General features: G+C 48.5%; 1 protein-coding gene across 6 annotated transcripts in view; it reads left to right on the forward strand.

Moving 5' to 3' along the window:
- RYR1 (ryanodine receptor 1) overlaps positions 1 to 12,619 on the forward strand; it is a 125,227-nt gene that overhangs the window by 34,578 nt on the left and 78,030 nt on the right. For all 6 annotated transcript variants that reach the window (XR_014796923.1, XM_084905623.1, XM_084905625.1 and 3 more), the window contains 11 exons: positions 168 to 562; positions 1,748 to 1,880; positions 2,675 to 2,835; positions 3,310 to 3,475; positions 4,122 to 4,208; positions 4,363 to 4,589; positions 5,804 to 6,416; positions 7,866 to 8,126; positions 8,473 to 8,673; positions 9,008 to 9,119; positions 12,080 to 12,226. Coding sequence is in view for 5 of the 6 variants with exons in the window: in XM_084905623.1 (XP_084761749.1) it covers positions 168 to 562; positions 1,748 to 1,880; positions 2,675 to 2,835; positions 3,310 to 3,475; positions 4,122 to 4,208; positions 4,363 to 4,589; positions 5,804 to 6,416; positions 7,866 to 8,126; positions 8,473 to 8,673; positions 9,008 to 9,119; positions 12,080 to 12,226 (2,503 nt within the window). In the remaining variant the exon portion in view is untranslated. The remainder of the gene's footprint in view (positions 1 to 167; positions 563 to 1,747; positions 1,881 to 2,674; positions 2,836 to 3,309; positions 3,476 to 4,121; positions 4,209 to 4,362; positions 4,590 to 5,803; positions 6,417 to 7,865; positions 8,127 to 8,472; positions 8,674 to 9,007; positions 9,120 to 12,079; positions 12,227 to 12,619) is intronic.

Raw genomic sequence — 12,619 nt, forward strand, 5'->3', positions numbered from 1 at the left:
CCAAACTGTCTGCCCCATGGGGAGTTTATCCACCAGAGGAGGGGATACTTTTGACTGATTCTCACACAGGTGCTCTAAGGCCTAATGGTGGCTCGGTGTGTAACCGGGTTTAGGACCGATAGCCTAGCCCACCTATCAGGCTCAGTGCTTCCTGTCCCTCCCCGCAGGTGGCCCGTGTGGACGGCACTGTGGATACACCCCCCTGCCTGCGCCTGACCCACCGCACCTGGGGCTCCCAGAACAGTCTGGTGGAGATGCTCTTTCTTCGCCTGAGCCTTCCAGTCCAGTTCCATCAGCACTTCCGCTGCACTGCGGGGGCCACCCCCCTGGCATCCCCCGGCCTTCAGCCCCCTGCTGAGGATGAGGCCTGGGCAGCAGAGCCTGACACAGACTATGAAAACCTGCGCCGCTCAGCTGGGCGCTGGGGCGAAGCTGAGGGGGGTAAAGAGGGAACTGCCAAGGAGGGGGCACCCGGAGGCACCCTCCAGGCTGGGGCAGAGGCCCAGCCTGCCAGGGCAGAAAATGAGAAGGATGCTACAACAGAGAAGAACAAGAAGAGAGGGTGAGTCAAGGTGGGGCCATGTGAGGCCTAGGGTCTGTCCTGGGATCCCCAGTTAGACAACCTCAATAACTTGATAAATCCCATTGTATCCCAAGGTATCCGCATATATGCTAAGTAAGTCAAAATACTGATGGATCCTATCATGTCTCAAGTGAACACCTTTATTTTCCTAGGAAGCTCTAATTCGCCTGAGAATGTAAAATTGGTGTACCCCACTATGTCTATGGAGAACTTCACTATTCTTGGGGTACCTGATGGGCCTCAAAGCATTTCACCCAATGGGCTTCATTAGCTATGGACTTTATAGGGAGGACTTCAGTATCTTGGCAGAGTTGACCACATCCCAAGGTGACTCAGTGAATACCAGTGGTCTTCTAAGTCAGGGTCATTTCTGTGTCTCACATGTACCCCCAAAACTATTTCAAGGGATGCCCTCAGAAGGCATTAAAGTTGAATTGAAATGAAATCAGCTTTCTCCTACTATGTAGGTTTTCAGTGGGATGCAGTTCTGCGTCTTTTTTGTGGGGGGTGAGGTTGGAAATGATGGAAGATTTTGGTTATCATGGTTTGGGTTATCACAGCTGCTCCTAGGGTCTCCATCAATTCTATTTGCTTTCAGTGTACCAGACAGTGCCACACAAGAAAAATGGTCCTTTCCCAAATTCCTTTAACACCCATATGAGAAACGCATATGAGAAATGCTGACATGGGGGAATCACTGTATGCCCCCCAGGGAAGCTCCATGTTCCCAGATGCTCCTCTAAATTTGGGTCAACCAGCATTCACAACCTCAGAGCGCAGCACTTTCAGAATAGATTAAGCTGGCATAGTTGAGAATTCTATCCTCTAGGGCAGTGGTTGGCAAACCCATTAGTCAACAGAGCCAAATATCAACAGTACAACGATTGAAATTTCTTTTGAGAGCCAAATTTTCTAAACTTAAACTTCTTCTAACACCACTTCTTCAAAATAGACTCGCCCAGGCCATGGTATTTTGTGGAAGAGCCACACTCAAGGGGCTTGTGAGCCATAGTTTGCCGATCACGGCTCTAGGGGTAAGGCCTTGAGTATGAGAAACAGGATGTAGTTAGGACAGATGTGGGCAGCATGAATGCTGTAGTCAGGAGAATTGGAGGGTTGGGCTTGAGAGCTAGTTCTTATGCAACTTCTCCTCCCCACCACCAGGTTCTTATTCAAGGCCAAAAAGGCTGCCATGATGACCCAGCCACCAGCCACTCCAACTCTGCCCCGACTCCCTCGAGAGGTGGTGCCTGCTGATAACCGTGATGACCCTGAGATCATCCTCAACACCACCACGGTATGAACCAAGGACCTTCAACTTTAGAAACCTGTCAGATTTCAGAATTTCATGTTGTGATTCCTAGGAACTGCCATACCTCAATATACACTGGAGACTTCTTTGAACTCCTAGATCCATAAAGCCTAAAAATTGTGGGAATCACTGTGAAGTTACAAAGCATACTAACATAACTCCCAGGGATCTAAAAACATCCAAGGGATAAAGCAATATAAACTTGGGGCCCCAATATTTGTATTCACCCATATAAACTCAATACATCAAAATTTAAGTTATTCTAGCATATTCCTGGGAAACAAAACTTACAGTTATTCCAATAGTTTTGGGATTCCCCAAATCTAGAACATTTTCTAAGGCAAACAGCCATGTTAGGATCATGGGTGATCTGGATGCCACTTGGGTCTTCTTGTCAAAAAACCCTATGATTTTTTCCATCAGCAAAATGGTAATTATAAGGTTATTACAATTGATGGTAAGTGTAAGGACTATGTGAGTTAATTTGTGAGCTAATTAGTGAGCTGTTTGTTGGCCATTGTTTACTTGTAACTTTGCTGTAAACTGAGGAGACCCAAACTTGGGAGTATCACAAAATACTCCCAAAGGATTCCTAAGTTTAGAAATACATCAATAAACACAGAAACAGAGGGATATAGAGCCAGGGTGGTCTCAAATCTGGAGACTTGTTAAATTCCCAGAAGACACTGAGGATCCAGAGAAACCCACTTAAAGTCCCAGGGAAGCCCTATGTCACCATTCTTTTGGACTGACCACTGATCTTCCCTTTGCCTCTCCAGTACTATTACTCCGTGAGGGTCTTTGCTGGCCAGGAACCCAGCTGCGTGTGGGTGGGCTGGGTCACCCCTGACTACCATCAGCATGACATGAACTTCGACCTCACCAAGGTCCGGGCAGTGACAGTGACCATGGGGGATGAACAAGGCAACGTCCACAGCAGGTGCCAGGGAGGGGTGGGACTGTGGGAGGCGGGACATTAGCACTGGGCACCTGGCTCAGAAGCTTCCCTCCTACTTTTCTTCCTCTCTTCCTGTTTATTTTCTTCCAATGGCTTCTGCTCTGCTTTTTTTTTTTTTTTTTTTCTTCCTCTTCTCCTCTTTTCATTTATTCTTTTCTGTTTACTCCTCCTTTTTCATTTTGCTCTCTTTGTCTACCTCACCTCATTTCTCTGTTCTCTCCTCTTTGCTCCCCTTCCTTCTCTTCCTTCTAGGACACCCCACCAGCTTTTAAGAATTCTAGCTCTGAGGGACTCAGGGTCTGGGGTGAGGGGTTTCAGTGCTCGGGTCTTCAAGTGGTAGAGGTTTGGGGATGAGCCCTGAGGTTGCAGTATTCTGGGAGCTTGGGGAAGAGGCTATCCAGGGTCCAGAATGCTTTGGCTGAGGACCCATGCACTGATTGCCCCTGTCTCCTCCAGCCTCAAGTGCAGCAACTGCTACATGGTGTGGGGCGGAGACTTCGTGAGTCCCGGGCAGCAGGGCCGGATCAGCCACACAGACCTTGTCATTGGCTGCCTGGTAGACTTGGCCACTGGCCTAATGACCTTTACAGCCAATGGCAAAGAGAGCAACACCTTTTTCCAGGTGAGCCCAAACCTTTCAACTTAGCACTAGCATCATGTCCCTGCATCCTGGAACAACCTCCCCAGACACCCCTGGAGTCCAGACCTTAAAAAGATAGGACAGCTCTGACTGGTTTGGCTCAGTGGATAGAGCATTGGTCTGCAGACTGAGGGGTCCTGGGTTCGATTCCGGTCAAGGGCGTGTGCCTTGGTTGTGGGCACATTCTCAGTGGGGAGTGTGCAGGAGGCAGCCGATCGGTGTTTCTCTCTCATCAGGTTTGGTTTTGGCAAGGCTGCTTCCAGATGGTGGTGTTTGTGGTGGTGGAGGCTGGGTGGGTTCCACTGGGAAGATTAGAAGTGCTGGGGGGAGAGGGAGTCAGAGGATGCTTGCTGGATTTTGGAGAAGAGTATGCTTGGGAGAGAAGTGGAAATGGCATTCGTGGTGGGGGACATGATGTGGACAGAGACCCAGGAACTGGACCTGGCTGGATCAGAGGGGTGCGGCCAAAGGGCAGCTTCAGGGCCAATGTGAAGCCTACGGTGCCTTAGTTTGGACCTGCAGGTGCCAGCAGGATCAGGATGGGACAATCAGCCCCAGAGTTTGGGTTCCAGAGTCAACACCACCTGCAGCTCACCCTCTTCCCCATCCTGCTGTTATCCCTTGCCAGGTGGAACCCAACACAAAGCTCTTTCCTGCTGTCTTTGTCCTGCCCACTCACCAGCATGTCGTCCAATTTGAGCTGGGGAAGCAGAAGGTAAGCGTGCAGTGATGGGACTGGCCACGGTGGGAGGTGTGGCAGGCCAGGTGGAACAGTAGCTGTACGGGAGGGGGCAATCCCGGAGGTCTCCCTGGAAGCAGGGTGGCAGGATGGAGGGCTGGAAATCCTGACTAGTGCACTATGCCCCCAGAACATCATGCCGCTGTCTGCCGCCATGTTTCTGAGCGAGCGCAAGAACCCGGCCCCGCAGTGCCCACCGCGGTTGGAGGTGCAGATGCTGATGCCCATCTCGTGGAGCCGCATGCCCAACCACTTCCTGCAGGTGGACACGCGGCGGGTTGGAGAGCGACTGGGCTGGGCCGTGGAGTGCCAGGAGCCACTGATCATGATGGCGCTGCACATCCCTGAGGAGAACCGGTCAGTGTCCCTCCGCTGCAAGACATGCGGTGGGGCGGGATGGGGGCCACAGGGATGTGGGTCCAACTCAGTGCCCCCCCCCATACTCTGGGACTCCAGACAACACTCTAGGTCCAGACCTACCTTACTGTCCCAAATAACGCTGCAGGGAACCTTAGATGCATTTCAGTGGGCCCCAGACACACCTCATGGGACCCAGACGCAGTCCAGGCATTCCAAGATACACTCCAAGGAACTCCAGACTCACCTCAGGAGATCCTAGGTCCTTCACAGGGGACCACAGACCCACTTTACAGGGCTCCAAACCCATCTTAGGTCCATATCAAAAAGCCCACTCCACCAAGGGGCCTCAAGTGCACATCGGAGGGTTCTGGACATTCCTTGGAGAGGTCTGGTGCACTGCAGGGTCTCTCGGGCACGCTGCATGGATCTCTTTGAACCCACTCCAGGCGACCCAGACAAACCTGGGTGGACATGAATCGCAGGAATACTCTTAAGGACCCTGAACATGGCCAGGAATCCTAGGCTCACCCCAGGAGGCTTCCGGCATGCCTCATCTTTCCTTTATTCACTCACATAATAAATAGCTTTGAGCTCTTCTTATGTAACTGATGGCATTCCAGGCTGTAGACCATCAAGCCCTTGAGAACGAACATTCTAGAAATGCTCATGTATAATTCGGTGGGCCAGACACATCCATTTATTCAGTCAACAAATACTTATCTTTTTTTTTTTTTTTTTTTTTTTTAATCAAACACCTGTTATGTGCTAAGTCTTGTGTAGGTGCTGATGAATACAGAAAGTAAAAGAAAAACACCAAAACAGACTGAAATGGCCTACCCTAGTAGCATTTACATTCTAGTGGTGCTCACACACAACCAGGATACTCAGACCTGCCCTGGGAGGGAGGGCCAGGCTCAGTTCTGTATCCCAGATACATGTCAGAGTCACAAGATCCTCTCCATAGAGTCTCAGATATCCCAGATGCCAGATATTCCCAGGGTGCCCCCAGATCCTTTAGGGACGTCCAGAACCATTCAGAGACTCCTTACCCAGTTCCATAGACGGTACAGAACCTTGGCTCAGCAGAGCACTGGGATTTCCTGCTGAGGCCGCCAAAACTCACCTACTCACCTCTGCCTCTCTGTGGTTTGTGTCTGTCTCCCGCCTCCTCTGCCGGCTCTGTTCCTGTCTGGGGCCCATCTTTGCCACAGGTGCATGGACATCCTGGAGCTGTCGGAGCGCCTGAACCTTCAGCGCTTCCACTCCCACACACTCCGCCTCTACCGCGCAGTGTGCGCCCTGGGCAACAACCGCGTGGCGCATGCTCTGTGCAGCCATGTGGACCAGGCGCAGCTGCTGCACGCCCTGGAGGACGCGCACCTTCCTGGCCCTCTGCGCGCTGGCTACTACGACCTCCTCATCAGCATCCACCTGGAAAGTGCCTGTCGCAGCCGTCGCTCCATGCTCTCCGAGTACATCGTGCCACTCACACCTGAGACCCGAACCATCACCCTCTTCCCACCTGGAAAGGGCACGGATAATGGTCCCCGCCGCCACGGCTTGCCTGGCGTGGGCATCACCACCTCCCTGCGACCTCCACACCATTTCTCACCCCCCTGTTTCGTGGCTGCCCTGACAGCTGCTGGGATGGCAGAAGCTCCAGCCCGCCTCAGCCCCAGCATCCCTCTGGAGGCCCTGCGGGACAAAGCACTGAGAATGCTGGGGGAGGCAGTGCGAGATGGTGGGCAGCACGCACGCGACCCTGTCGGGGGCTCTGTGGAGTTCCAGTTTGTCCCTGTGCTCAAGCTTGTGTCCACCCTGCTGGTAATGGCTTCCTCCTGCTTTCCTCTGCCCCAGTCTTCCACAGTCCAAATTATCTGTCCACACATGCATCAACCCCCTTCCATTTATGCATCTAACCACCTGTTCATCTCTCCATCTATACATCCTCCACCATTCAAGTTATCCCTCCATTATCTACTGATCCTTCTTTCACTTTCACTTTTCCTTCCATTCATTAATCTGTCATCTATTCATGTATTTATTAAATTCTTATTCCATTCATTCTCCCAACCAACCACCATTCGTACATCTATTTATTCTTCCATTCTCCAACCATAAATCCATCCACCAATGTGTCAATCTGTCCAGCTTTCATCCTAGTTTTTCACTTAGCCTTCTAATTACTCATACATCAGTTCATTCACCATGCCATTTATTCATCTATCTAACTATCCATTTACTTAAAATCTAACTTCCTTTTCATACATCTAATTATCATCCTGATTCCACTGGTGCATCCATTCATCCATATGTACATCCATGCACTATCATAGATTTATCCATTTGTCATTATCCATCTACCTGTCCACCCATACACATACCTGTCTATCCATATGTCCACCTATCTATGAATCCATCCAACCACCTACACTTATTCATCCACTCACGCATCCACCCAATCTCCATCTTCTATTCATCCCTTATATTGTGTACACTTTCATTCACATACCCATCTAATAGTTCATCCATATGCCTACGCACAAATTCATCCAACTTTTCATTCACAAATTCACCCATCCTTACCACCTCATCCCATGACTACTTACTATTTACCCATACACTCATTTACTTGCTCATGCATCTATCAGACAATCCATTCACCTATTCACCTATCCATATGTCATTTATCCTCTGTCATATTTTCACCTCCCATCTCTTCCTCCACTTTTTACTTCACCTCTCCATTCCTTATCCACCCATTCATCTTTCTTCTCCCTTTAAAACCCTTACTATTCCATGTATTAATTCAGCCACCCAGTTCTCCCCCCATTCATCCTTGTTTCTCCTTCTCAACTCTTCTTCCCTTTTATCCACCCAATTTCCTTCCATCTGTTAGCATCTCCATTATGTTGATTGAGAACTGGCAATGCTGGAAGCTATAAGGGTATCCATCAGGTATAGGGTGTGTCCTGTTTCAAAGGCACATATGCTGAAGCTTGGGAGAATAGACACTTGGGAAGGGAAAGTTGCTCATATTTAGCTATGTGGTCTGGACCATGAGGGTGGGACACAGGATAAAGATTTGAGGGAATCTTAAGGAGGATGAATGTCAGGGCAGAGAAATGTCATTCCTGCTTGTGAGAGGAGCCATATAGCCAATGCAGGAATGAACCTGCCACATGCAGGAAAAGCAGATCTGGGAAATGATGCTGGGACTTACTTATGGAGGCTCTGCAGGCCACAGTGAAGGACCCAGGCTTTGTTCTGTAGGTGATGGGCGTCTTTGGTGATGAGGATGTGAAACAGATATTGAAGATGATTGAGCCTGAAGTATTCACTGAGGAAGAAGAGGAAGAGGAGGAGGAGGAGGAGGAAGAAGAAGATGAAGAGGAAAAGGAGGAGGATGAGGAGGAAGAGTCACAGGAGAAGGAAGATGAGGAAAAAGAGGAAGAGGAGACAGCAGAAGAGGAAAAAGAAGGCTTGGAGGAGGGGCTTCTCCAGATGAAGTTGCCAGAGTCTGTGAAATTACAGGTGGGCTATGTGGTCTGGACCATAGGACTTCCATTAGGTATTTCATTTTCCAACCTCCATTCATCTTGGGTGGGAGACAATGGTGAGATTTGAGTCCGGATTTGTTCTGAGCAGTGGGGAGCTATGGAAGTACATAAAGCAGTGAAGTCATCTCTCTGGTTTCCAAGTGGGAAATGAATTGGAGAAATGAGACCATGGAGAAGTCTGGTTTACGGATCCAGGCAAGAGATGATGGTGGCAAGACTAGGTCAGAGCCCCTGAGAGGAGGACAGAAAGCAAAATAGTTTCAAGGAAGTCCTGATGGTCTGACCACCATCCCTCCTAATGCATGGCTGTTCTCCCACAGATGTGCCACCTGCTGGAATATTTCTGTGACCGAGAGCTGCAGCACCGAGTAGAGTCCCTGGCAGCCTTTGCAGAGCACTATGTGGATAGGCTCCAGGCCAACCAGCGGGACCGCTATGGCCTCCTCATGAAAGCCTTCACTATGTCTGCAGCTGAGACTGCCCGACGTACTCGCGAATTCCGTTCCCCACCCCAGGAGCAGGTCCTCTGACCCCCTGACCCTGGTTGGCCTTACTGTTTAAACCCCAACCTCAACTTCTTCCTTATTCATATCACCAATAGTACTTGACCTCTAAACTTTTTCTTGATCTCTGACCCTATTGATATACTATCTCTTACTGTCCTATCTCTGAGTGAACTTGACCTCCGAGTCATCTAGACTGACCTGACCCTTTACAAGCGTCTAGTCTCTCATATATTCTTATATTTTGGCTAATGACCTTAAACAGAACTCACAGTCAAATCTTTTATCCTTGATCACAGTGTTTCTGCTCTGGTGTCTCTGACCCTCATTCTGACCTTTGACATTCTCCTAGATCAACATGCTAGTGCACTTCAAAGATGGTCAGGAAGAGGAAGACTGTCCACTCCCTGAAGAGATTCGACAGGATTTGCTCAAATTTCATCAAGACCTACTGGCACACTGTGGTAAGGAGAAGGGATCAGAGAACCTTTCTCCCAAACTTTTCCTTGAGACCTCTCCTGAAGTTACCCTGAGACTTTCTGATCTTAAACACCTAGAGTATTGTACTATGTAACTGTAGGTTGGTTGAAGAATGAATGGATGGATGGATGTATTCGTGAATAGATAAATGATGAGAGAAAGGATATGTTTACATAGGTATTTGGGTGGATGTGTATTTGGATGAATGGCTATTGGCAGAGGGATGAGAGTGGAGAGATGGCTGACTGGAAAGATGGATGGATGACCTCCATTGTTCCTGATGAGAAGTCAGCTGACAATCTTGCTGAGATTTCCTTATAATGTATTGTTTTTCTCTGGCTGGCTTTAAAATTTTTCTTTTTACCTTTGCCTTTAAACGTTTGAGTATGCTGTGTCTAGGTGTGGAGCTCTTTGAGTTTATCCTGCTTGGAGTTTAATTTGGAGTTTAATTTCTTTTTTAAAAATATACTTTTATTGATTTCAAAAAAGAAGGAAGAGGGAGAGAGAGAGACAGAAACATCCATGATGAGAGAGAATCATGGATCGGCTGCCTCCTATAAGTCCCCCACTGGGATCGAGCCCACAACCTGGGCATGTGCCCCTGACCAGAATCGAATCTGAGATCTTTCAGTTCACAGATCAGTGCTCTATCCACTGAGCCAAACAGGCTAGGGCTGGAATTTAATTTCTTGGATGTGCAGATTGATATATATATATATTTTTTTTTATCAAATTTGGAACCTTTTGGTCATATTTCTCCAAATATTTTTTCTGCCCCCTTTTCTGCTTTTATTCTGGGACTCCCATTATGCATATTGATACACTGGATGGTGTCCTACAGGTCTGAGCTTCTGTTGCTTTTTTCTTCATTATTTTTCAGCCTAGATAATCTCTATTGTCCTACCTTCAAGTTCACTGATTCTTTTTCCTACCAGCTAATATACGTGGCCATAGCCCTCACTGGTCCTACTTTCACTGATTCTTTTTCCTACCAGCTCATATATGTGGCCATAGCCCTCACTGGTTTGGCTCAGTGGATAGAATGTTGACCTGTGAAATAAAGGGTCACGGGTTCGATTCCAGTCAAGGGCACCTGCCCAGGTTGCAGGCTCAATTACCAGTAAAGGGCATGCAGGAGGCAGTCGATCAATAATTCTCTCTCATCTTTGATGTTTCTATCTCTCTCTCCCTCTTCCTTCCTCTCTGAAATCAAATACACACACACACACACACACACACACACACACACACACACACACGAGGCCCGGTGCACGAAATTTATGCACACGGCGAGGAGAGAGGGGTGGTGGTGTCCCTCAGCGCAGCCGGCACTCTCTACAATATGAGACCCCTTGAGAGATGTCCGACTGCCCAGTGGGATCGGGACTAAACCGGCTGTCAGACATCCCTCTCACAATCTAGGACTGCTGGCTCCCAACTGCTCGTCTGACTGCCCTTCTGATTGTCCCTAACCACTTCTGCCTGCCAGCCTGATAACCCCCTAATCATTCCCATGCTAACCTGATTAATGTCTAACTGCTCCCCTACCAACCTGTTTGCCCCCAACTTTCTTCCTCTGATGGCCTGGTCACCCCTAACTGCCCTCCCCTGCAGGGTTGATCACCCCCAACTGCCTTCCCTTGCTTGTCTGATCACCCACAACTGCCCTTCCTTGCAGGCCTGGTCCCTCCCAACTGCCCTCCCCTGCTGGCCATCTTGTGGTGGCCATCTTGTGTCCACATAGGGGCAGGATCTTTGGCCACATAGGAGCAGCCATATTGTGTGTTGGAGTGATGGTCAATCTACATATTACTCTTTTATTAGAGGCCTGGAGTGTGTGGGCGGCCAGCTGGTTTGCCCTGAAGGGTGTCCCAGATCAGGGTAGTGGTCTGGGCTTGGGGCCTGTGGTGGTTTGCAGGCCAGCCACGCCCCCTGGTGACCCAAGCAGAGGCCCTGGTATCTGGAATTTATTTACCTTCTACAATTGAAACTTTGCAGCCTGGAGCGGAGCCAAGCCTTCTGCTTGCTCTGTGGCTGCTGCCATTTCCTTTGGATTTGTTTATCTTCTATAATTGAAACTTTGTACCCTTGAGTGGAGGCCTAGGCCAGCAAGAACAGGCAGAAAGCTTGGCTTCTTCCATTGCCTGGGAAACCCAAGCCTCCCTCCTGCTCTTAGTGGGCGAAGCCATTTTTGATTGGGGTTAATTTGCATACTTGCTCTGATTGGCTTGTGGATGTGGCTTTTGGGTGTGGCTCGTGGGTATAGCAGAGGTATGATCAATTTGCATTTCATTCTTTTATTAGATAAGATATATATATATAGATAGTCTATTAACCTGTGTTTTTTTGTGGTCATCCTCTCTAGTGATTTTTAAAATTGTTGTACTTTCCAACTCCAGAATTTCTATGAGGTTATTTTTTTATATTACCTACCTCATTATTAATATTCTTTGTTTGATGAGTCATTGTCACCATACTTCTCTTTAATATTTCAAACATGCCCTAGCTGGTTTGGCTCAGTGGATAGAGCTTCGGCCTGCAGACTGAAGGATCCCAGGTTCTATTCCAGTCAAGGGCACATGCCCCAGTTGCAGGCTCAATCCCCAGTAGGGGGCGTGCAGGAGGCAGCCGATCAATAATTCTCATTGATGTTTCTATCTTTCCTTCTCCCTTTCTCTCTGAAATCAATTAAAATATATTAAAAAATAAAAAGTTCAGACATGGTTTCCTTTAGCTCTGTGAACATATTTACAGTAGCTGGTATAAAGACAAAGGCTTCAAAGAATGAATAAGTGAAAAGCGTGTGGGCATATAAAGAAATAAATGAAAAAACATGAATGCATGCAAGAATAAATGAACAGATGAAGGAATGAAAAAGTGAATGGTTAAGCATATGAATAGCAAACAGATAAATGACATTCCCTTCGTCCTTGACCACCTCCAGGAATTCAGCTGGAGGGGAAGGAGGAGGAACCAGAGGAGGAGGTCACCCTGGGCAGCCGCCTGATGAGCCTGTTGGAGAAAGTGCGGCTGGTGAAGAAGAAGGAGGAGAAACCCGAGGAGGAGCTGCCTGCTGAGGAGAGCAAACCCCGTGAGAACTGGGCCATTAGGGAGGGGGCTGAGGTGGGGCAAGCAGCCCTGTGCTTGGGGAGCCTCTGGGTTCAAGTCAGCTTATGAGGAGTAGCACAAGGGAAGGGTAAATGGATATTAGAGGTGAGGAATGGAGGGCGAGGTGAAAGGGCAAGCATGCTGGAGTGGGGCTGTATGTAGACATATAGACTTCCAAATGTCGGGGCTGCACAGTCTGTATTGGACCAGGGTGGTTTATGGCCCTTCCAGAGAAAAGACTCATCCGTACATGGCAACTCCTGCACCACCAAGGCTTCCATGTCCTTGTGGCTTTTCTTTGTTTTTATTTTATTTTTTGGTGAAATGATTAACATGCTGAGGGGTTAGAAAAGCAGTTATGATAAATGTTGGGACA

This window comes from Pipistrellus hanaki (assembly GCF_964339955.1).
Source record: "Pipistrellus hanaki genome assembly, chromosome: 15".
NCBI lineage: Eukaryota > Metazoa > Chordata > Mammalia > Chiroptera > Vespertilionidae > Pipistrellus > Pipistrellus hanaki.